The sequence below is a fragment of the Poecilia mexicana genome, unplaced genomic scaffold, assembly GCF_051168715.1.
Source record: "Poecilia mexicana isolate PSO_F unplaced genomic scaffold, ASM5116871v1 scaffold_9, whole genome shotgun sequence".
Lineage (NCBI taxonomy): Eukaryota > Metazoa > Chordata > Actinopteri > Cyprinodontiformes > Poeciliidae > Poecilia > Poecilia mexicana.
The window spans coordinates 6685978-6712123 of record NW_028263378.1 but is presented as its reverse complement, the minus strand read 5'-3'; the positions used below and the strand labels follow the sequence as shown (position 1 = coordinate 6712123).

Below are 26146 nucleotides of genomic sequence, written 5' to 3'. Positions count from 1 at the left end.
CTGTTAGTAGGAGAGTGTCTTTAAGCCCAGTTCAAACTAAAAGTTTCAAAGCAGAATTTATTGTGATGTTTAATAAAATGTATTTTATTTATTTATTTTATTTTGAATGCATTAAAAGACATTTGTTCAAGGATTTAAATTCTTATGCGTTAAAATAAGTAGTTATTTTAACTTGATAATGTGAGTGAAAATACAGAAATGTGTACCTCAGAGCAGTTATCTTACCTAATGTGGAAAAATTGTTTAAATTGCAGTTTGAAGTTATAACACTTCACTGTTAAAGATTAATGAGCTACCAGAACTTAAAAACTTGTCTCTTGGCTAAATCAATTTGATGAATTTCAAATACAAGGTAAAACAAATACCAAGTAATTTTGGTTTAGTATCCTAGTGGACTTTAAATAAGACAAAACTAACAAGTAACTTTTCAGCAAAAAATAAGAGATCTTGTTTTAACTCAATATTTCCCAAATATTGATAAAAAGTTGTAGTTCCACAGGAAGATTATCACTTATAATCATGTTAATAATTCTTCAAATGTTAAAAGTGAAATAATCAGCCAGTGAAACTAGTTATTTTTCATCAATATTAAGGAATTATTTACTTAAAAAAATGTCTTGCTGAAAAGTTAGTTTTGTCTGATTTCAAGTGCAATAAGATATTCACACTAGAAACTAAACCGCAATAAGATTTTGTGTTCATGAAGGGTTTTCAGTTTCTTTCTGTGATTTTCCTGCAGCAGATTTAACATTTCAGCGAAATACTCTGCAGCACCAGCTTACAAAACTCTGGGGGTTAATGACCATGGTATAGAGCTATAATTCACTCCGAGATCCACTGATGTTCAGAAAGAAACAGGCTGGAGATAACGGGACGCTACGGTGCAGAGCAGAACGTCGTTTCCTCCTCTAACTTTAGACGAAATTTGGGTTCTGAGTCTAACCTTCCATCCACAGACATAATGCACTCCACTCCACTCTTTAAGCCAAACTCTGATGCCCTGCAGGACTCTAGCCATTTGGGACGTCACCTCACAGGAACACAATGCAGCAAAGACCAGATAGACAGAGAGACAGAGAGAGAGAGACAGGAGAGTGAGAGGCTGGCTGCTGATCTAGCACTCATCCTAGCAGGAAACACACACACAGAGAAACACACACACACCCACGCACACACACTCATGCAGTGAAGTTGCAGTATTGTGATTAACCAGCTAACCTGACGGCCTTGTCCCCTCTGTATACGGCTGCTCTGAAATATCCTGCAACTCTAAGCAACGGTATTCACTGTTAACTTCAACGTCCTCATTTCTTTTTGTCATTAACATAATTAGATGTGTAACAATACAAACCTATTTGATAATCTCTTTAATAACTCAAAGCACTGGATTTTACTGGATGCTGGCGAAAGGACAAATTCCTTTCTCCACCTTGGACATAAGCAGTCACTTTGTAAAAAAGAATGGGTTATGAATGACATAAATTACCTTGCAAATATCCTAGATTTACTCGATTCATGACATCACTCGCTGTGAGATTAGAAACATCCTCTACAAGCCAAGAAAGGGGAGACAGAGGAGTCAGAGAAAGAAGGGGAAAAACAAAAAGAAGAAGGAATCAAACAAAAAGATCCGGCAGGCAGTGAAAGCTTTGGAAACGTTTTTTTGGTGACACGTGAGAGCAAAGCAAAGAGCTCATGCATTGCTGTGTGTATGGAAACACCTCCAGATGATTTACTTGTTAAATATCCTGCATCAAAGGTTTAAACATCCCTGGGACAACGCCCAGATTTTGTGATTTTAGCATCCAAGATAAATCATTTAGGATCTTTTCCAACTCTATTGTGACAGAAAAACAGAAAAACAAACAAAACTTTTAGAGGAGAAAAATAGGAAAGCTGTTATAAACTCAAATTACTTATTTGGTGAAACATCTGTCTGTCTGCAATAAAGAAGCTGAGTTATTCTACTGGGGTTTTTCTGCTATTTTAATTATGTAGCTGAAGCTACAGTTTATCAACAATATTTTTACTAAAACTGGATTCTTCACCATAAGTGGTGAAAAAGACCAGATGAAAACTGATCAAATATGTATCAGTATTCCCCACATATCTGTTTCTATAATTCATTGTATTTGTTGTTTCTGTTTTGTTTATTTATTTTGGATATTTAAATTGTCTTCCGGTTCCAGTGTTAAATGATTATTAAAATTTAAAGTCAATGCTCTTTGAGAATCGGCATTATATTAGTTGAAAATGGTCTCAAAACAACAATATTGTTGTTTATCACAATTCTGGGACAATTTTGAAGGTAAACTAAACAAAAGAGTTGATCGTAGAAAATAAACCAATATTAACTGGAAGACAATGGACAAAAACATTGCACTAAAAATTTCTTAAATGACTTATCAGGGTTTAAATTTTTAAAATCACAAAAACACTGCATTTTAAAAAGGTGTGTGTGCTTCTTATATCCACATTAAACACAAAGGTTTACAGCTGCAACACATCTGGAAAGTGGTTCTGATTTTAAACATGAAGCAGAAAGAAAACGCATGAAACTGAAAAGAGGAGGATGCAGGCAAAATGCAACTCATTCAAAGTTTAATGCTCCTGCATCATCATGCAGTATCTGCTCATGTTCACTTGTTTGTGTGATCGCATGTGTGTGAATTATGGCTGCATGGATGTTAATGAGGGTTACCAAGGAGACGGGATATTTCTGAAGGACCATGGTACTGAGTGAAATTAATGAAATCCACCATGGAGAGAAATGGGATGAGGTAAAATAGCTGTAGCACAGATTGGAGTTTTATACACAGCTGATCCCACAACAGAATAATTTAACTGGTTGAGTTGAGCCTCAGTGGGCAAAGCATTCATTCAGACCTTGTAGACTCTTCTAACTTTTATAAGTTTACTTTAAACTGTAATGTTATTATCATACAACAGGTGTTTTGATGGAAGGAGACAATACTTTTTTTATTCAAACAATACTGAGACCTGGATTCAGATGGATCCTCTCAAGGCTTTTTATCACAGTTTTCATCAAAAAAGAAAATTTACTAACCATATGAACTCAAAAAAGTGACATACTAACATTATTCCTCGATAAATGAAGTGAAATCACTTAAAGTGAGTTAATTTTGCAGAGAAAAGTTCTGTGTCAACATCAAGTCTTGTGAAAACCCTCTTTATGGTTGTTCCACCAAAACAAATCCACTGCCAAACAAGAATGGTGCTTGAATCCGATCTTTCATCACAGCAGACATCTCTTCCAGTTCAAGTTCTGAATTTTTATGGATGATTCCAATGCAGGAAGACAGTTTAGCTGTCTATTTATACATCATCTTTTTAAATTATTCATAATTTTATTGTTTTCACCAATAAGTAGTCCAATAACTAATAGAAAAGTATGTTTTACTGTTAGTTTCAAGCATCCGACATGCTGATGTGAGCGAATCTATATCAATTGAGACAGCACAGCATAGTGTGAGACTAAGTAATGCTCCTGGGTCATTGGTGCAACATTAGTGCTAGAGCATTTGTTTACTATGGCGTCTTCCTACGCCACAGAATCTGATAGTGTGAGAGGCGTAAAAGTGTTTTAGCTCCATGTTAGCACTGGATTCAGTTTGGTGGGAATAAACCACACGGTGGCGTTGACAAAAAGAAAATTAGGTAAAGGTTGAGACTGTGGGCTCGTCAGGTTAATTATATATAGATAAATGGGCTGGATGATTAAAAAATGCAAAACGCAGATCTGATGTCTAGCTTTCTCTGGAATGACCTTTAAAGTCGTTCCTGCATTTTAAATAGTGTCTCAGTTTTGCACCAGTAGATGTACAACTGTAATCAGAATAAATTATATTTTTGTCATGACAAAATAAATTAAACTACACTGAATATATTATTTCATAAAATTTCTTCACTCTTTTCCAGATTTTGCCAGTTTGCAGATCTAAATTTGTCAATCTGTGTAAAGTTTGCTCACTGAGTATAAATTCAACCAACTACATTACATCTGCCTCCAAAATTCAAATTATTTATTGAACTACCCCTCCAATCTGCAGCAAACATTCACAGTTGCATTCATAATTTTTGAGAGGAAATGATCATCACAATTGGATGGAAGGAAGATAAACACAGATAATTGTCAACAACTGTATTCAAGTATTTTACACAATAAATATTGTCTGATGTTTGCATTCCTTAAACAGTGGCGCTCACCGTATCCCACAGTCGGGAGGCCCAGATGCTTCATCCGGTTCTTGACCAGCTCTGACAGCTCCTGCCTCTCAGAGCGCCGGTACAGGTTGAGTCTCTGCTGCGAAATGCGCTCCGCTCTGCTCGCCGGTTTGACGTTCTTCCTGCTCAGCCGCCGAGCCCACTGCATGCTCTTCTTCCTCAGCAGCGGATGCTCTGATTGGTCACTCGTGGTGGAGTTTCTGTGGGCTGTTTTCTCTTTCCAGGACCCGGCGCGGCCCTGATGCTCCTCCCCATGCTCGGCATTGATGGACACTTGAGACTACAGCAGCAAGGGGAAGAGGAAATAGCTTTCTATGAAACTTTGAGAGCAACAAACATGTGTCTCTGATGCACACCTTTCTCTCTGTCTTACTTCTGCTAATCAGGTAGATTATCAAAACAGAGACTCACCTGCACATTACTGTCCTTCCTCTGAAAGAGAAGGCCAAGGAGACATCCAGACAAAAAAAGATGCAATGAAAGATGAAGCATTCAAAGCAAAGGAAATCATTGAAGCTTAAAAATCGGCTTGTTAAATAGTAAATATTATATATTTACTATACAATAGTAAATATACAATATTTACTATTGAAAATATTGTATATTTACAATAGTAAATATAACAGCAGGGAAATAACAGCAGGGAAGGACAATATGTGAAATTGTAGTTACCAAATGAAAACTATACAATAGTAAATATTATATATTTACTATTTCAAAATTCACTTACACAGCAGGAGATTAACAATAGAAATGTTAATATTCATTTAATTCAAGTTAGCAATTAAATTGGCTGCTGGTCGTTTCACTCCTTCACTCATTCATATTTCAATTGTTTTGGTCATTTTGTACCCAAATGTTTCAGGGAACGCTAACGCACCAGGGGGTGAATTCATACACACTTTGGCAACAAAAATGATTTAAAGTAATTTTCTAAATTGTATATATAGGTTAATGTAAAGAGATATATGACTTATGACTGAGAAAAAAAAACTCTACTTGTAGTTAATTTGGTTTGATTTTAAGGTCATAATCTGTCATACTTTATAAAAGGCTATAAAGTTTATATGAAATGTTACACAATCAAATGAAATTACACAATTAATTTCAACAATGTTTTTAAATACTTAAGCATGAAAAGAAAAACATATTTGCAATTATTTACTTATGGGAACAAAATAACAGCAGGGAAGGACAATATGTGAAATTGTAGTTACCAAATGAAAACTATTTTACATCCTTAATATGATATATAATTGAAAAACAAATTTGAAGGGGAACATTTTAAAAGTTATATAGGATGTGTAAAACTAAAAGTGGAAAAATACTGAAATTAAATCTGTCCATTACTTTTATGTCTTGTGGCATTGCAGTAGGGGTGTACAAACTTTTAATATCTGAATTGGTAAAAGGGTAAAATGACCTGAAACCAATTTATATGTTTGAAATTAAATGAAATAATTCATCACTGTCAAATGAAGCACAAAATAAATAGAGTTAACCAGGCAAAAAGTTAATTTCTCTCTTCTGTTTTGTATTAGTTGCTGTCAGCCTGCAACGTTGGTCTAATTCAACAAGTAATGAAGCAAACAAGGTAAGAAAATTCACTTAAAGTGGAGCAAAGCAAAAGTAACAAGAAACATAAGGCAAATAGAAAGAATCAGTGAAAAAGAATAAAGATAACCCAAAGTTAAGACTCCTTCTATTTAAATAAAACTCTGTGATTTAAAGATAAGATGGAAAATAAAGCCAGATTTCATGGGTCGGTCCGGATGTGAAATGAGGCGATTTATCAAACTTCGCTTGCCTCCGACGTAGAGAACATGTGCGACTCAGTGCGGTAGATCCCAATGGGAATTTCAGCACTGGAAGAACAAAATTTCTGGAAGAGTCGGCCGTAAGTCCTGATCCACAAATCTTCCTCCGTGATTTTCATCTGAGGACGGAGAAAAAAAGCGATCGGGTTGATTCATATCGCTCACGTTTTATCTACTGAAACCCTCAGGTTTTGTTACGTACAACACACAGGTAGCCAGATCCGGGCGTGGTGTCCAGTCCGAGCAGAAGCCGTGTAATAGCGATCATGTAATCCTTAACAAACGACTGTCAAAAGACAAGAAAAAAAAAACCCTGTGTGATAATTTACCTGAGGTGGAACAGCAAGAGAAATTAGGCTCTGTACAAGTCTATTATCATTTTACTCTTTTCTGTAAAGTACTAAAGGTCAACTCTGCAGCTCTGCTTCCCCACCTGATACAGCAGCGTGTCGAGCATGCTGATGCTGAACACCCTGCCGGCAGCGAACGGCAGCCGGAACATGAAGGCCAGGTTGGAGCCCTTATCGCGCTCAATCTGAAAAATGAGGGAAGAAAATGTCCAAGTATAAACAAAAACATTTGAATCTGCTTACTCAGCAGTTGTTCTTTTATTTTGCACCAGCATGCTCTGCAAAAAATTACTAAGTACTTTTGTGAAGTTTCTACTGCAAATATCTTAGAACTAAATTATAAGTAACTTTTCAGCAAGATTTAAGTTGGTTTTAAGTCAATAATATTCATAAAAATCTACTAGTTTTTTAAAATTATAACACTAGACAAAAATACTTTGTAGGATTTTGTGTGTTTGTAGTGCTGAAGGGAAACATGTTTTGACTCAACTGTAGACTTAAATTGTTAGGTTTAATAAGTTCAAATACTTTTTAAGTTTTATGTGAAATATTTGAAAAACATTAACAAAATGAATAAGGATTCTTTACATAAAGGAAAAAAACCTGAATATAACTATTTGGTGATGCAGGGTAAGAAATTATCAGATGGACAAAATTTTTTCTATGGAATACACTACAGGCCAAAAGTTTGCAAGCAGTTTTGGAAGCAACTCTAAGCTTCTCTTCACAATGACCTTTTTTCTTTAAAAAAGGTGGGATGTACTTACTGTATATTCAGACTTTTCGTTCATTGATATGCACGATTTCCCACAATTGACGTTACCAGACCATTGCTGAATGAATGTTAAAAGAAAAGAGGCTTAGTTTTATTGCTGACAAGAATTCTTAGTCAGTGCAAAAATAAATAAATAAATAAATACAGTTTGCATGTCGTGCATATGCTATGCCATTATTAGTAAAACTACATGGAAAAAAAACCAAGTCCATGCAAAAATAACTGGAAAATAAACAAAACACCGATTCTATTAGTAACTCTTTTTATAGCAATTTATTTTGGTCCAAGTAAATCAGTGAAACATCTGTGGAAAATGAATCTAGCTTCCAAACTTTTGGCCTGTTGTGTACATCTAGTCCAAAGTTTCTTTGCTTAGTTGTGTCTCGTTTAAAAGTATAGCCACTGAGGGGCCAACTGGTGTCGTCATCTCAGTGTTTTACAGAAACGACTCCACAGAAAATGTTTTCGTACCCACAGTTTCTGTAGTCAATGTCTCTGTTCAGCTGTGTCTCCTTCCTGTGGCTTGTTTTTCAGTGACTTATCAAGTGAATAAATTTATTCACATGTGATTTAAAACTAGTTTCTTATTTACTAGAAACACAACAATTACAAAACTGTGTTGTTTGAGATTAGCAGAATATCGACAAAGTTTTGCACACAGATTCCTGTTAAAGAGGAGTGGTTCCTCTCTACTGTCGCCATGTTCTTGGTCAGGATGAGGGATAATTAATTTTGACTCAACAGCTCAGCTTTCTCAATTAGACTTATTTTAGTATATAATTAGATCCAACTCATTTTAAATGTGTGGATTGTTCTGGAATCAACTGAAGTGATTTGAACTGGATTTGGACAAAATGATTATTTTTAGTCGGATGTAAATTGAACTTGTTTCATTTTTAAAATGGAATGGAACAAGAAGTTTGAAACAAACTCAATTGAACTGAGTTGCAAGAATGTATAATAACTAATTTTCAGATGGTCTACATAACTCACCAAAGCATCACCAGGTGAATTTGTTTTATCTTTGTGCAGTGTAAGGTTTATGTTAAAATTTATTAGTTTTGTTTACTCCAGTCTGCTGTTATTCATCTATCATCAGACTGCTTTTATAGAACAACTTTTGGTCAAAAACAGATATTACTGACTGATGGAAAAATACTTAAACTATTACGTTTTCTGACAGGCAAACTAGTCAAGACATAAGGGTACGTACGGTCTACCAAAGTAAAAAAACAAAAATAAATAAATAATAATAATAGTGCCACAATGTTATATATTTGCTCACCAAGTAGCTGCAAAATAGTTTTTTGTCTCTGTCAAACAGAAAAAAACAATGTTCTAAGGTAAAGATCTGTCTAGAAACACCAACCTTCTCCAGTTTGGACAGAGCGAGGGAGTAGCAGTCCTTCGCTCTGAACTGCATGAACCTCATGTTGGACGGATGTGTGAGCTCCGTGATGATGCTGAGGCTGGGGAACAATCTGAGTGAGGAAGAGGAAAGATGAAGGGCTCTTTTTTCAGGGAAACAAAAGCTTTGTACTCAGAAGAAGCCCATTCAGAACAACCATAGGTGTTTTTAATTCTTTCACAGCTAAGTGTTAGTTTAAAACAAACTAGTTTTGTTATCTGAAGTAGTGAAAAGAGACAGGATCCATTAAGTGAATCCGGTTTTCACTAGAGCTGAAGCATCAGGCTTCAGAGTTCATATTTGTAAACAGTGAGCCTCTCCATTTGTTACCTGAACATTGTCTGGACATTGACAATAGTCTTGGCGTCTGCCATGTAGTCTTCCTCAGCGCTCATGGTGCTCTCCTTGTCCACAACCACCAAGTTATCAGCATAGATTATTCCACACTGGAGCAGGTTGTCCAAACTGATGCGTTTGAGAAACAAGCATTTAGGGACTCTGGTATTACTGCTTTTCTGCTTAAAATAAAACAAATAATCATCATGTCACACTTCAGATCACTTACTTATCAATAGTTCCAGCCATGAAGTAAACCATTGGAAAGCAGCAAATGGCCTCTAAGAAGTGGTTGTCTGGTCTGCAGGAAACAGAAATTGTGGAACAAAACCTCACTGACAGATTATGAAACAATTTGAACGTTTTCCTGCTGCGTGCTGATGAGGAATGGGAATATTTGCTAGAATTTCCCTCGAAAAGGAAGTGGAATCAATATTTAATTGAGCAAAGCAGTGGGAGGATTCGCTAAAAAATGAGCTGCTAATGGAAATTCAACGAGAGCCAGACATTTCCTGGCTACACTTTTGTGTGATTTTCTTTTTCGCTTTGTGGCAAAAGTGATTGAAAATTTAAACAGAAAAAGAACTAATAAAAAAAAATGAATGGATGTTTGCATAAACAAACTCGGGGATGTACAGATGCTTTTGAAGCTTGTTTTGAAATGACTGCAAATTAACAAGCTATTAGGTGTAGTCATTAGTTCCTAATGTAATTACAGCATTTCCACTGGTTCTGCATCTTTGTACGAGTGAAACAGTCACACATGAGGCTGGAACAGAAGTTGAGGAGTCTTACGGATAGTCCAGTAGCAGCACTATTGGGTTGAGCTCCTTTCTGGGCCGATAATAAGCTCGCAGGGGAACTATGAAGTTATAGAGCCCATTTCCTGCCGTCTCTGCAGACACTATAATCAGCTTATTCTTGAAGCCGTAGGCCTTGGCATCCTCAAAGCTGTTATGTGTGCAGCCCTGGGTGGAGACAGAGTTCAGCAGGAAGTCGTCAGGCTTTTAGCAGAGAAATCACCTTACTTATTGTCTCTGTAATGAGTACGAGGAAGAAAGAGAGAGAAAGGATGTAGGGAAATGTTACACAGCCATTTCAACTTCACCTTATCGAGGCGAAGGCAGCAGAAAGGAGCTTTCTGTGGCAGCAGGTGGCACAGAGTTGGAGAGCTGCCGATATAGGGGGAGTTTGGAGGGTAGCCCTTCACAAAGCTAGCGGACAGGAAACAGAAATTTAGAGGTGATTGAAACCTGTGCTAAAACACAATGTAAATACAAAGCCTTGCAAAGTATCTTTATCAATCCATGGCATATTTTGTGAAATAAACAACATGTGACAGAAATAGGGACAAGAAAAAGCCTTCTTCCTTAAGAATTGTTGTCCTGCTGGAAAGTTAGTGTTTACCACAGTCTTACATTTTTTGATGGTTTTTGTGGCACTAGGACAGAAAGTGGGCAGAGAGAAGGGAGGAAGGCATGAAGTAAAGATGTGGGCTATCTGAGATGACACAGGATTTATTAAAGGAGATCAGAGTAAATTAGGCTGAAAACAAAATTAACCTTCATATTTTTATATGCATTTATATCCATTCACTGATGACTTACAGCCTTAAATGCATGTTCAAGTAAAACAACGTGACTTGTTTTGATTTGCATTTAAGTGGCAGCTTGATTCATTTCATTTAATTTGTGTCAGTTGTATCTCCTTAAGTTGCCAATTTGACTTTCCAGCATTAATATAGAGGCAGTTGCCACTTAATCGCCACATGATGGCACTGTGGGACCTCGAGTTTCACGCTGCACTTTTTTCTTAACTTGTTTCACCACCAGCTCTGCGCCTCTGCAGTGACAGAGGCTCAGAAGACCATGTTATGTTATGAGCAAGTTTAAGAGACCTGTTTATGTTGGAGTCAGTCTAACAGTTGCTGTTTAGGATTAGTGACTGATTCCTCACTGCATCCGAGCCCCTATATATCACATTTCTGTCATCAGAAAGATTACTGAAGATTTCCTTGAGTTGCTGTGATGTCGGCTGCATTAGGGACATTGGCAGGAAGGATCCATGTAGCATCAGCATCACTAGAAGAAAAAATCTGACCTTCCTGTCATGATATTAGTCACTGCGTTTTCCAGCATCGTGACACACTGATTATACGCCTGCTGAAACCTCATCCATCTCCCGTTCTACAGCCAATGAGGGATGACGGCGAGGAAGAAAGGTGAGATCAATCAATTTCAAAACGCAGAACGCAGCTGCCTCACTAAACACCCCAAATTCCAGAAATCTCCTGCGCTCCGCTGTTTCTTCATGCACTGAAACACATCCGCGCTACTCACTCCGACCCCACGGATCCCTCCTCATCTGATTGGTTGGTCTCGTCCTCCGATTGGTCACTGAGGAGGTCGCAGGGCAAGATGGCGGAGGAGTCAGCAATTTCCAAGACGGGTGCGATGCTTGGCCTTCGACTTCCTGCTCCGTTTTCGGTGGGAAGGGTCAGTTTCCCACTTTCCTCCGGAGGATCGGGATGCTGGAGATCTATCGCTACAGTCCCTACAAATTACACGGGCGGCGTCAACTAATTTAGATTATTTCATAAGCGAAGCAGAAATCAAATGACGCACAGCAGTTTTACAGCTCTTTGCACATAAAAACTGATCTCCATTTGTACATTTCTGACACTCAGCATTTTTTATTTGTTTACTCAGCAAAACGTCCTGTTTCGTCTTGAGGAGAAAATGTATTGATTTTCAGAAAAATGCTTTGTGTTCACAGAGTAGCATGCAAACTGCAGTCACAGAAGTTTATCTATAAATACAGAAAATACTTTATTGACATACATCATATAACTGCTCATAATATGATGCATGAAAACTCCATAATGCATCTGTTGAGTTCATGGCTGAAATGATTATTGGATTGATCGATTATTGAAATAATTGTCAACTATTATTTAGAGATCAATTAATTAGTCAATTAGAACCAAAAAAGGCCATTCTGAGAGAAGTAATCAAGTCAAAACTGAACAAAAAATATGTATTTACATTAAATTGCATTAAATACACACCTTTTTCTATCCAGTTATTAACCGGTTAATTGAAAAATTAATCAACAGATTAGTCCTATATTGGGTTGATAAGTCAAGCAAAAACATCAAGTTGATGTTAAAAGGATTTATTTATCTGCAAATGCATCCTTTGCTGCAAATGATCAAGAATAAGGAATGCTATGTTGTTGCACTTTAGGTAATAAAATGTTTATTTCTTTGCATCTCTCAAAGTACTTCTAACATTGAACAAAAGACTCAAGTGGTAAAATAAAACAATGTACAGAATGTTCCTTTTTTAAATCCAATTAATTAATCGGTAGAATAATTGTTTACTAAAATTATCGTTAGTTGCAGCACAAATTGAGTGTATGTGCTGTACATTAACATTTGTACAGCACATGCAGATTAAGTAAAGTGTCCCTGAAACAGTAAAGAAATACATAATAACATTATGGTGTAAAAAGAAACAAGGATGCATCATGCATGAACTTACCAAATGAGGTGGCCTGATCAACTTTCACAGGTCAAAAAAACAAAAACAGGCACATAACAATAGTCAGCCGATAAAGTAAAGGAAAGCAGGTCAGTAAAGAAATCATGCAAAAGCATCAACAAGGCAGCCACCATTCAGAAATGTACAAAATGCAGTTTTGACTAAAATAAAGCATCTATTTTCTCTTTCACGCCAACCTACAAAACCTCCCACTGATTATTACATGTCATTTCTGTCTGGTTTTCAGTCTTACCCATGCTGGCTATGATGCTGTGCACAGGCAGCCTGGAGGGGGCGTCGTAGAGCCCGGTGACGGGGAGACCCTTCCCATGTTTTTCCTCCTGTTTGAAGATGAAGGCTGAGTTCTCCTCCTTGGTGATGTTGATGTAGTAGCAGGTGTCGGTAGCAGCCATGATGTGACGTGGGCCGGGATTCAGGAGGATGCTCTTGTTGTCCTCCCTCTTCACCCCGATCAAACACACACCATACCTGCAGGGAAATTCAAACTCAGATTTAAGTTATTCTGTGTCACAGATTAATCCAACATTTGGAAACAGAGAATTCACTGACTTCTTATGGGCATGAAAGGAGGCGTAGGTGAAGCTCTTTCCATCATACTCCCCAAAAAACTTGCTGTCAGCTAAATGGATGTGGTACACCTCGTTCCCAGAGCAGCGGCCATAAGTCCTCTGCCACGGCTCCGGGGACGTCTGCCCCTCTCTGGGGAAAGAGCACTTTATTATTTACTGTTTTATATATAGCAACAATTCATACCCTCCTTTTGTAGATGATTACAGACGCAGTCTGCACTCTATAAGGTCAATAACGTCACATTGTTCTTGGTTTTCTTTCAGGATTATTACAAAAATAAAATTTTTTGTTTTAATCAGATTCAATTTGGGATTCTGGCAGATTGGATAAAGTAAAATATGAAAACTTAATCTGCTGGGCTTAACATTATGCATTGAGGTTTCAATACTCTTGTTCTGTTTTCCTTCATTACGTTCAACTTTTTTGTAGCAGGGATCAAATTGTGACTTCTTTTAGTGATTACTAACATAGTAGAACAGTTGCATAGTTACTAATTCATTAAAATTGTTTTATTAAAAGAATATTTTTAATAGTGAGCCTTAAAAAACAAACAAAATAATGTTTTTTGATTGTCAATTAATCGTTTCAGTCTCGTTGCTGCAGGGAGTGAAAGTAGAGCAGGGATATTTCAACCACCAAAGAGCACCGACTGTTAAAAATAGTTTTACTTTGGACTTTACAGCTGTGACAGAAAAGCTTTTTCAAGATGTTTTGTCTTCAATAAGTGCAGAGGGAAAGGCAAGTCCAGCAATGACCAGAACCCTGCTGGCAGATGAAGAGCATGTCAACATTTATCTGGATGTTTATGTTCTGCAGACTGGAATCCTGCATTTAATTTACTGAACTGCCAGCATCGGATCATTCGGTCTGATTATGCCTCAATTTATGGGATCCTTCACAACAAGAGTCTTCAAATGGCATCAAACTAATTAAAACCACGACTGTAAAATATGTTGGTGCTGTATGTATACGTCAGAGCAAGCAGAGAAAATACAACATATAATTCAACTTGTGCACATAAGTTTTACTAACCGAAAATTTGACAATGTGTGAATAGTTCAAATAAATTATTAGCAGCCCAGATTTGATAGATTTATGCTTAAACCACATAATAGAACCATAATATCTTTGAGCTCTTATTTAAATTTGGTAGGAAAATATTTACAATTTAAAAAAATTGAATCCCTTCCTGCTCAGTCCTGCTCCTCCTCCTCAGGTGTAGCCACAACAACAAACACATGAAAGTAAGCTGGACACATATGCTATAACTTTCAATTGTGTTGACAGCGTTTAAATTAACACCTGCGGCGGAGATACTGACTTTGAGTTTTTGTCACCTTCACAGGCAAAAGCCAGTGTTAGTTTCTATAATAGACACAGATGTGCCGTGCTTTTAATTTGGCGAGAGAAGCTGATCAAATAGACGGGCAGATTTACAGGCTAAAAGAAGAAGCAGGTGATGCTCAGTGACACGGTTTCTGCTGTGCTGGCAGCGCATCAGTCAGTCTGGAGTCTGTGCAGCTGAAAAGACGCTTCCACAGAATTTATTTTTGATTAAACTGTCAAGTAAAGTTAAATCAAGTGAATAATGACCAGAATATAAGTACAAGAAAAGAACGTGGCCAGCATGAAGTCTCTCATTTGTTTTTCAAGCTCGGCGTTTGATTGCTACTGATGGTTTGGACTCGGTAGTAGTCCCAGCTGCAAAACCTTGAAAGACGAAGGGAGAAACATTACGCTCAGGCCAAACACCAAATTATTACAAGAACCGGCTTAAAAACTGGCAGCAAGTGGATGCTTACATAAATATAGCTAATTATATTGTTGCAAATAAAATTTCTTCAGGATTACAGAATAACTCAAATTTGGTTTAGAAAAATTTCAGTTTTTCTGCTTTTCTGCTATCACTGCCACTGTTCTTCCTGCCACACAGGAGATTTAAGCATTGATGCCACGTGAGATCCAACAAAAATGGCAAAACCAACGATAGCACCAAATCTCTGAGTGTTTAAACAAAATGACATTTTAGTTGCGCTGCAGCAGTCTTTCTTTGCCTACTTAAACATGACAGAATCATAAATACAAATAACAATATTCAAAGTGAAACATGGAATATTTCTGTAAGAAATGCTCTCCTTTGAGGAGTTAGCCATGTTCAATAAACAAACATTCAGGGAAAACATCTACAGGATAGCTCCTCTGTAGATCAGTAAATCAAGATGCTACATGTTTGTTTTCTTTGTTTAACCTACAGATTACAAATAGGTATTTAAATGAGTAATTTATGTCGAGTAAAAGAAGATTTTATTAGCTAGGTGCCAATGTTTTGAACTTGTTTTTAAATTTCTGAATTGAAGTTGAATAATTCTAAAGTAACTCTACTAAAATAAGGTGAACGTTGTTTAAAATTTCACAGTAACAGTAGTGTTTACTCACTGTCCTCTGGAGGTGTGAACCAGCAGAGTCACTAAGGTGGACGTGGCTGGACACACGCAGTTCAGAGCCAACATGGCGTACTTGAACTCCTCTTCACATACAACATGATCTGTTGAAAAGAAATCATTTACAATCATTTCTAGGTCTGAAAAGTATATACATATATATATAGTATTCATGAAGATATGTATATGTTTTCAATTTACCTGCAAATTTTACGTGAAACTTATTTTCCGGTTTGAGGATTTGGACGTAGAGAGGACAGTTTGGAGCGAAGTCCTTTGCAGCCCAAGCCCTCAAAATAGTCTGGTGATCCTGCAGCAGGAGAAAGATCAGTTTTATTTACCAACACAACAATTTCCAAGAATTTTACAGAGTCTCAACTTTCTCTTTGTTAATTCAGGATCTAATATCGTAAAATGACTTGGAAGTATAATATGAAGGGAAATTACCCCTTTACGCTGTTTTACATTTACACCTCGTTACTTTACTTACAGCAGCAGTTCGGTCGACCTCATTCCTGCTGCTCAGGATGAAGCACGCCTCAGCATCGTCCATCCTAAATGAATCAGAGACAACGAGGCAGGGATTCAGCTGATCACACAATTTAATAATTAGATAAATTCATGCTCAGTTTGGAAATGCTCAAATGTTCCCACACAAAAGCTAAAAAAAAAAAGAAAAGAAAATAATCTGCAAGATGATATTAAATGATGCAAAATTGATGGAATAACTTGAAGTTAAGATTATTGTTTTTAATTTGCAGAACATTTGTGTTTTAATTTTGTATATTTTAAGGCATTTTGTGACAAAACATTTCCTTTTGTAATGTTTGAAAAATGTCAAAATTGTTGATTTGAATCTTCAACAATTTTTTGTTTTTTAATTTAAAATGAGAAAAGATGGCGAGACAACGGGAAGAAATGCAACAAACCATCCAGAACTGTTAATCAAACCAAACCATTACCAGTCCGTAATGTAGCTGGTAGAGGCTACATTACAGACTGCAGCCTCTACCAGCAGAACTACACTGTGCTCTGTGAAGCACTTCAGCACCAATAAATTATGACTCAGTTGTAAAAAAGATGTTAAACAATATCTGGCTGTAAGATTATGCAGCAAAGGATTTACTGATACAGAAAAAAATTGTAGGTGATAAAAAAATCTGGGAAACTTATTTTTTTAATGTCTGTAGCCTTTGTTCAGCGTAGATGATAAATGTAGGATAAAATCCTGTTACATTGATGTGCAAGCAGAGGGCAGCCAATGTAGCTAGCGCACCGTGTAACTGCTGCCTACTGGCTTTGTGCTGCCACTTAACACTGTGATTTTACAACCAGCTGAGACTTTTAAAATGTCTAGATTGTCCTGTAAACGTGTGCAGGCTAAAACTCACTTGGCCCTCATCAGGTCCTGGTCTTTGAGGGCCGATCCTTGCAGGTAAATGACCCTCTGAGACCACAGGGGGATCTGCAGGATGCGGCGAACCTGAATGTCTATTTCTGTCGGGCACAGGATCACCACGTAGTAGTCCTGTGAAGCAAAACAGACAGCTTTTTTTCATTTTAGGGATTCCATCGCTTCCTTTAAAATCATCAAACTTTATGTGAGACTAGGACTGGGCAATAAGGCAATAAAAGTATATATGGTGAAAACATATGATTCCTGCTAATATTCAAGAACTTCACTGAACTTCGATCGAGATCCAAACAGCATTCTGGGAGAGGAAAGACTTTATCTGCTCAACCTCTCACAGCAAAGCAAGTTTGGTGGCATCAACCAACTCCCTCACTCTTTGGTTACCTAGCAACAACCTGCTGAGCAACTTGTGGTTACCTAGCAACGGCCTGTTGAGTAACTTGCACAGTTTCATAACCAAGGCTAAAATCTAGCCTAAAATGTGACGCAGAGTTTGCACAACCCATTTAAAATGAACAAATCTGTTCTGTGGAAAATGTAAGACAGGAAATGTTATAACGTGTCTTACAGTTTAGTGTGAACACGACTAAACTGCTACTTTGTTCAGGCACTTTTTGATTAAGTTTTTCCCTCCTGCTAACAGGAAGAGCGTCATGTAATAAAGTTTGGATGCTCCAGCAGGATTTTCTCAACATTTGCATCCATAGACTGAAGCAACAAGAATATAAATGATCCCATTGTGCAAAAGTTTACAATAGCAAACAGACAAAATGGAAACTTGTGACTGACAATGCTAAAGGTGTGGTTTGAATTCAGTAGGAAATATTTGTAGTCAATTAAGAATAAGCTGGTGAGCTAGTTGCTTCAAACTCTGGTTTTCCCTGTTTTACATGGCCATGTTTTTGGGTGTTACACAGAAAAGAAAAGCTCTCTAACAGCGCTGGCCTCTGTACCTGCAGCCTAGGATGAGCGTAAAACTCATTAAGAAAATCCATCAGCAGGTCGATCTTGAGCGAGCTGACACACAACACAACATGTTTCTCCGTCTGCGCCCGGTGACGGCTGTAGTTCCCTCCGAGCTTCTGGCTCTCCATCCACAAGTACGCCAGCTCCTCAAACTGAAACAGTGGAACAGAAACAATGGTTAAAAATGGCAGAAAGGGGACCGATTTAGTATATAGGCAGCACATTTAAAAGAAAAAAACCCCACGATTATTTTTACATGAACATCTCATTAGAAAATGTGAAGCAGTCGAGTTTTCCAGAGTTGACAGAATTGCCGGCTAATGCAGTGAGGATCTAATTAGGCCGACATTTTGGCTGAGATGCAAAAACTCCTCCTGTAGCCTAAAGTCTGAGAATGTAAGGCCCTCATTAGTTTTTGATTTGTTGTCAGGCCACATCAGCTGCAAAAAAACTTCACATTAAAATTTGATAACAGACTCATAAGAAGCACATCTCTGCTTGCAGAAAGTCAAAGAATTTCAAATTCTAGGAGACGGTTCATCTGAAGTCTGTTTCATGTGGTCCATACCTGCAGCGGAAGGACTACCAGAGCAACACAGATGAGAATAACCACCAGCAGCTGTGAGGGCCAGATCTGTGGAGTAACGTCGCCGTAGCCCACAGTGGAGAAGGTGACGATGCAGAAATAAAAGGAGTCAAACAAGGACAGGTTTTTCCCGGCTCGCTCAAGATGCTGAATCCCACAGGCTCTGCAGAAAGATAGGATGAATTATTTACATGCAACCAATGTCCTTCAGGTAAGGATGACTGAAATGAAAACACATTAAGGCATGGCTATTTATGGACTACCAAGATTTTTAAAAAGTTGGAGTTTTAAGACAACCAGAGGTTTCTCTGGTTTTTGTGCTGCCCTTCCCCAACCTGTTTCTCTGGGCTACCAGTTAGCTAGCTGAATCATGTTTGAACCCTTGGCTAAAAGAATGACAAATTTGACTGTTTGGAAATATTTCTGGTTGCCAAAGGAAACACAACAACAAATAAAAATGTTTACATAACATTATTACAAATGAATAATAAACAGTGTTACTTGATCGTCAGTAGAAAAGATTCAAATGAAAGCATGTCATATATTTTTGTTTTAAAGATGATCTATTATGCATCCTTGGACAGGCTAGAATTTGTCTATTGACTATAAAAAAACATTTTTATTATATGAAGAAGTTTTTTTATTTATTTTTTTACACAAAATCATTCTTAGATATTAAATTTTCATTTGTTCAGTTCTGCTTATTTTGAGCGTTTTTAGAGCCTCTTGTTGCGTTAAATCCAAATAAGCTGCTGTTGGCCACGCCCCCAACTCTATGCTTTAACTCGCACTTGAAAATGGTTGCAAACAGATGTGCAATTATACAACCGTCCATCTCTGAAAAGCAAAAGTGGAACCTCCTGCACACTATTGGTAAGTCAATAACAAAACACTTGTCTTTTCCAGCAGCCTTTGTACAGCGCATACAGGAGTAAAACCAGCTGACCAAACGTGCTGGATCTCAGCATATTTGATAATTTGTGATGTTTTTCAAACAGCTCATTTTCCAGACACCAAAAAGCATTAATTTATTGACAGAAAATGGCTGGGTGTTTTATTTTAAAGTACTTCAGCTTTTTTTTTAGAGGTAGTTGAGACTCAAATGGAAGTATAAAACTATGCAAAAAGTAAACTTTGTACAATAGGTCCCCTTTAAAAGTATAAATACTAAAATAGAGAGAAACTGTTCTGTTTCTACTGAAGCTCATGTCTGCATGTGATGCATGTCTCACAAAGACAAGTTGCTTCAGGACCACAATTTAGTTTTCTATTTGATCAAGACCAAAGGGCACCAAAGTCAATGCAGCTTCTGCTCAGTATCTCATTTTGAAGTGACATTGATTGTTCTTTTGGTAATCTCCTTCAGAAGCTGTGCTAATTAATTTGGTTATTTTCTTTCTCAGATAAATTGAAGATTTAATCAAACCCTGAGACACGGGAAATGAAGCTGCCTGAGCAGATGGGTGGTCGTCACGGCTCACGAACACGGCCAGAGAGCGATGGCCAAGGAGGAGCCCGCTTTGATTAAAATAAATTGGTGCTATAAAAGTCCAAATCAATAACACATAAAGAGAAGAACAGATGAACAACTGAATGTATTTCACTGGGTTAGCTGTAGATCCTGCACAACAGATACAAGGCAGGATGATTAACGTCAGGAAAATAACTGACATAAAATGTCGCTACTTGCTTGTGCAGGAAGAGTGAATGCTGCAAGTCAATGACTCAATGCAACCTACGGGGTTTTCTGAGTTAGTTTAATAATAAATTAAATCTGACTGCATTGTTTGTTAACTAGCATCACAATAAAATTTCCTTTCCCCCCTTCTTCTTCTTGGTTGACGACAGCAGTTATCTGGTTATTAATTTACATACAGATTTTTAAGGCCCAAATCTGAAGGTAAGATATTTAATTAGTAAAGGTAATTACTCTAATTCTCAATGTTTATTAGAGATGCAGCATTGAGAATGTTTCTGTACCAATATGTAAAGATTTGACCTGCTAATTTTAATTGTTTATCGCCCCTTTTTAAGATTTTTCCTCACAATAAATACAATGTTCTTTGAAAATGTACAAATAAAATAAACAGTTTAGGTATAAACAAAACTTAGCTAAAATTAAATTCAGTTCGATGCTGTTCACAACAATAAAATACACCTTGTAAAAATAAGCAATGTTTTTTACTTGATTGACTACAGTTGAAGTTACCAGGTTTTTAATTTTAAGTACATATACAGCAGCTTATATTTTACTGTGGTGCATTTCAGTAAATTTATATCTTACAGAAAAACCTGAGCACATGTGGCCTCAGTGGAAATGTGCCAGCATGCCAGCAGATGTTTAAAGAGCAGATGTTCCCTCACCCTGTGAACACCAGACACAGTAAGGTGCAGATGAGGATGAACACCTGGTTGAACATTGCGGAGTGCGTCCTCTGGATGGCACGATGGAAGTCATTCTGGGGGAAGAAGAAAAGTTTATCGTCTCCATATTTCCTCCTGTGAATACTCTGTATGTCATCAGCTGAGAAATGAAATGCAGCTTCTCTATTGCCTTACAAAGTAAAACGTGTGCAGCGACAGGACAGACTTTGATGCGAACCTTACAGGAATATATTTATACTCTCACATATTGGAATGTTGTTTAGAATAGATAACTGGGTCATTTCCTAAAAAAGCACAATACTAAACTAAACTGTACCCCACAAATCCACAACATTTTTGCTATATTACAGTTCTTTATGTGCACAAATCTGCTCATGTTTAACATGCTATTTATTATATGCAAACTATACTGGTGTCTCTACATTAGCATGCTGTCCATCTTCATATGAAGCAGCTAATGAGTGGTTCTCAGTTGCACCTTGTTAGCATGTCCAGCCTGCCACCTCCTCCCTGCTGGCCCCAGGTTTTACCATCTGTTGACTGCAGCCTTGGCATGATGCGCTCATCCTGTCATGACCTCGTCTGAATCTCAGTGATAGCATAGATCATGTAAGATGTGATCTGACTCCTTTAAAAGTCTTCCGGCAGATACAAGTCTGTGCATTTGTTCCTTTCTTGTTGCATACATTTACTGGAATTTATGCATAATACTACCAGGAAAAACTAATGACTTCTCTGCTGCAGAAACCAACTTCTAGCTGGTCGTGACTGCATTTTTTCTTGAAGCAAATCAGCCAACTGAAGCTGAAGAAGTCACTGGTTTTAGCTTTAAAGGCCAACTAATTACACAGCACACTAGTATATCAAAGAACCCAGAGTTGCTGATAACAGTGTTACATGGATGGCGTCAGTTTTACTGCCTTCAAAAAGATGCACTGCCTTGTGGACAGATTAGATGTATTTACAACACGAGAGACGAAAGGAAGGAACCGGCTCATCTGATTAAATTCTGTTCACTGGTAAAATCAACAGCTTCCACATCTAACAACATTAATCAGCTTTAATAAAGCTGCTAGGAGGGTAATGATCCATCAAAATCTACAAAAGTACAAACTGCATGAACTTAAGATTCTGTAACTCATGTATTTTCGGCGAGCAACACATTTCAAGTCAATGAACAAGATGAACCATGAAAGGCTGAATCTTTGAATACAATTATGAAAACAATGTTTACTGAAAAAAAGGACTTGAAGGAATTGAGATGTTTATTCTTCTACACTGCATGAAACTACAGATTGAAATATGAAACTGGCATAGCTAAAATGTATTTTGGGAAACTGTAATAACTGAAATAATTACTTTATATAAAGTATATAAGACCAGTGTAAAATATCCTTAATATTGAAAATATCTCTAAAAGTGTGTTAAAAGTAAAAGTAAATAGCTCCACTTATCACTTTGTAGCTTCAACACCAGAATGTCCTAAAAAGTTTAATGTCAAGAGTTAAAATGGGGAAACAAAACTGGAACTATTTTTTTTTATATTGTTCAGGTTGTCTGCAAATATTTTTTTTTGTTCATCTTTATGTTAATACCTTTATAAAACGTAATGTTTTCAGCTGACAGCTACAGAATCTTGTAATGGAAAAAAAGACTTACGATCATGTTCTCCAGAGCACCTTTGGCAAGCCAGCAGTTAAGAAACACGGGGACGAATATGTTTCTCAACGGAGCCCAGAAGATCTTAAATAAGTAAAAAGTAGATAAGAAAAGGATTAAAACTTTACTTAAGCGCTAGAGAAGTAGTAAAAGCATGTACTGGACAATTACTTTTAAAATAATTTCTGATTCTCTCTCTTTTTTTTGCAAATAAACAGTAAAACAATGTGCAGTAAAGGCTCTAACATCATGCTGCTAACAGTAGAATACCTCTCAGTTTGGACATTTCAACACACACACTGTTTTGCAGAATAAATAAATTGAAGTAAATGTAGATGAATTACTCACTGTGATTATAAATGGTACCGTATTAATCATCTCCAATATGAAGGATATCTGGAAGATCTGCTCCCAAATGTTCCCCTGGAAGGGAAATGTGTGGAAAATGATTGAATATTCTGTTTAGAGAGTGGATTGTTTTCAGAAGAACAATAATGAATAAAAAGATGAGCTTTTACTGCATGGTGTTCAACAAGAAACAGTACAACAGTCCATTCATCTATGTTATCTTTAAGTTGCTTTTTCTGCTGTTTAATTTTAGTATTTTAACAAAATGCCAAGTTATATGTAGTTAATATCACTCTGAAAAAGTAAATTCACAAACATATAAAAGCAGCTTAGGAACAGACACTGTTAATCTAACACAACAAATAATCAGTAAGATTCAACATCTGAAAACGATGAAACAACGAATGCAGCAGTGAAGGAGCAAATAAAACGTCTACAAAAATATACAAGGCTTCAATTTAACGCCAGCTAAGAGCAGCACAACATTTTGACGTCATTTAATAAAAACTAAAATGCTTCCTAATCCCCAAACCACTCACTGGGGCAAAAAGAATATGACACGGCTGAAAATAAAAGGATTAACTATGTATTGAGCACAAGTTTCACCAGATGACTGCAGGGTGAGACATTTAAAGCAGCAGTACAACATGCTTACCATCCTCAGAGTGAAGCAGTTTTAAATGGATTACGTTGTACAGTACTTCTGCACAGTACTTATACCTTAAACCAAAAACTTCTATTGACATCATAAAGATTTACTAGTTAAGCCAACATGGATTACTGCATAATGTTCAACCGCAGAGAAAATAATACAGTTATCAACATTTCTTAAAAAAAAAAAAAAAAAATCTGAGTGTCGTGTGAATTTGCATTCAGTCTCCAACAGTCAATACTTTGCAGAAGCAGAAGCACCTTCCCCTGTTATCACCACTGTAAGTCTTATAGCATATGCATCTGCAGAAGAGAGCACACCACACGAGAGATGGAGAAAACAGAGAGAGCGAAAGAAAGATGGACATTGTAGTTGTAGATGGTAATAAATTAAAACTGTTTGAAAAGAGTTGAAATTCCCATCACTAATGGAAAGCATCTGCTAGCATCATTGTTGAAGTTTGGTCCCAGACTTCACATCAGTACTTTAACAAGACCAGATATTACACGCACTTCAATCTACAAAAAGTGTACTGCTGCTCTGGCTAAATGTTTACGGTTGTTGTGTGTCTCAAATCTGCAGCCTTGTCAAAAATTAAATGACATTAAATTAAATAAAAATGCACCAAAGCTGTTTTTACCTCATATAATGAATTGAACATTTGAAGCTTTCGGTTCACAAAACACACACACACACACAAAAATCCACTGAATCAAAAAGCTGCACCACAACAGAAAAGAGGAATGAGAAAAACTTGTGCAGGAAAGCAGACCCTTACCTTGTAGCTGAGATATGTGATAAGCATAGTCTCCAAGAAACTGATTAAGGCCACTGTCACCTGCAGCACAAAGGGAGAAGGAGATGAATGAACCTGGCATCTGCTGACTCATCTCCTCTGGCGTCTTAGCTTTCACTGAGGAAATACAACGTGCTGCGGTTTGTCTAATAAATGACAGTCAGGTTTTAGGGTTGAATTACACGTTCAGCTCATGGAGAGCAATTTGATTTATGCCCACTTTTACAAGATTGCCAACAGCATCACCTGTATTGCCCACACAGGCTGGAGTCTGTTCACCCAGAAAATTAGGTTCCTGCAAAAACAAAAACAAACAAAAACATTTCTTTCAAAGTTCTTCATAACCGAGAAGCAGCTGAACCCATTGAGCTCAATAAATGGCATTTCACATTAAACATACCATTTGATTTCACGTCCCTCTGCAGAATTCAGTGAACTGCTGTTTCGGCATGTTGTGCTGCAAAAAATACATAAAAAAAAGAGGCAAAAACAGGATCAAAGTAGGTAAATAAACTCAGGAGCAGACACATTTAGGAGAAAATTCACTCACTTGTATGCAGATTTATAAATATTTATAAGATAAACAGACTGTAACCAAAATAAGAGCTAAAGAACAGCTGGGAGGTAATTCTGGCACAACAGAAAACGTTGAGCTTCTCACATTAGATAATTAATAATTTATTCCACTGTGGACTGTCAGATATTTTGGAAAATAATTTTTAATATAATTAATTTATTCGATTGTATTTTTCATAGATTAATGAATCTAGATAACACTTACTGAATTAAATTACTGAAAGTAATCAGCTTCTCAGTGGTAATATTTCATTTATTTTATGATAAACTTTTTTCTCCAGCAGAAACTGATTCTTTATGGAAAAACACTGTGCTGTCTGCCAGGAGCGAACATTCACACTTATATCTGTTTATCTGTGACTGAATTATCCAGCATGCCTGTTAGTACCAGGTTTGAACTGGATCTGTGTGTTCAGCTTAAGTTAAATCCTCAAAACAAAATGTCATCATGTCTCCAAGTCAAACAGCAGAACTAATGTTTGGGTTTACAAATAATTTATCATAAATATGTATCAACCTCATATAAAGAAATGAAAATGCATTATTGAGGTCTGTGTTGCTTTCTTAAACCGAGTAAAATTAAAATGCGTAGCAGGAACTGCTGAAAGTGAAGCTCACCCATTGATACTGTAGTTTTCTGTGGGATTATCCAGGCTGACTCTCAGAATGTAGAGGGCACAGGTGAGGATCTTCAATGCAAAGTTGAACAAACGGATTCTCAGGCCTGTGGAGCAGCAAAAACAAACATCTTGTCCTGATTGACACACTGGCTTACATTTACCTTCAGCAGACTCTGCGGTAATCTCTGCTGTTCTTAGAGGAAAGTATTAGAAAGGAATGAGGATGATCCAGAAAGAATGTGCAAAGAAGATGCTTTAAATTTTGTCAAATGCCAGAGGAAAAATCCTGTCTCATTAAAAAATGTTTTGGCAGAAAGCGTTCCAACAATCTCCATTGTGAGATTATGCTGCTACACTAAAAAAAAATGTTTTATTCCACTTACCATGTATTCCTATAAATATGGCTCGGATTGCTTTTGCAGAAGATACAATATGACAACCCCACTCCCCAAAAAAAACTAAAACAAAAACAAAAAAACACTTGCTTTGATGAAATTTTGTTTTTATATCTTTGCCTGTAACTCTGAAGAAACAAATAACACCCTGGAACTCTTAAATTATTTTTCCATGACACAGATTAAAATCCCCCAACAAAAACACAAACATATTCGGGGTAAAGGGACATATAGGGTAAGAAAG

General features: G+C 36.9%; 1 protein-coding gene across 2 annotated transcripts in view; it reads right to left on the bottom strand.

Moving 5' to 3' along the window:
- kcnt1b (potassium sodium-activated channel subfamily T member 1b) overlaps positions 1-26146 on the bottom strand; it is a 79082-nt gene that overhangs the window by 8564 nt on the left and 44372 nt on the right. For both annotated transcript variants that reach the window (XM_014995099.2, XM_088008676.1), the window contains 30 exons: positions 25506-25611; positions 24712-24768; positions 24558-24606; positions 24294-24353; positions 22864-22938; positions 22516-22599; positions 20836-20930; positions 18454-18634; positions 17873-18037; positions 16897-17033; positions 15996-16059; positions 15707-15815; positions 15501-15609; positions 13044-13193; positions 12727-12962; positions 12474-12494; positions 11271-11484; positions 10040-10145; positions 9727-9899; positions 9161-9232; positions 8926-9060; positions 8557-8668; positions 7180-7245; positions 6496-6597; positions 6265-6348; positions 6053-6181; positions 4657-4677; positions 4228-4525; positions 1487-1549; positions 1219-1269 (listed from right to left, as the gene is read on the bottom strand). In XM_014995099.2, coding sequence (XP_014850585.2) covers positions 1219-1269; positions 1487-1549; positions 4228-4525; positions 4657-4677; positions 6053-6181; positions 6265-6348; positions 6496-6597; positions 7180-7245; positions 8557-8668; positions 8926-9060; positions 9161-9232; positions 9727-9899; positions 10040-10145; positions 11271-11484; positions 12474-12494; positions 12727-12962; positions 13044-13193; positions 15501-15609; positions 15707-15815; positions 15996-16059; positions 16897-17033; positions 17873-18037; positions 18454-18634; positions 20836-20930; positions 22516-22599; positions 22864-22938; positions 24294-24353; positions 24558-24606; positions 24712-24768; positions 25506-25611 — 3324 coding nt within the window. The remainder of the gene's footprint in view (positions 1-1218; positions 1270-1486; positions 1550-4227; positions 4526-4656; positions 4678-6052; positions 6182-6264; positions 6349-6495; positions 6598-7179; positions 7246-8556; positions 8669-8925; positions 9061-9160; positions 9233-9726; positions 9900-10039; positions 10146-11270; positions 11485-12473; positions 12495-12726; positions 12963-13043; positions 13194-15500; positions 15610-15706; positions 15816-15995; positions 16060-16896; positions 17034-17872; positions 18038-18453; positions 18635-20835; positions 20931-22515; positions 22600-22863; positions 22939-24293; positions 24354-24557; positions 24607-24711; positions 24769-25505; positions 25612-26146) is intronic.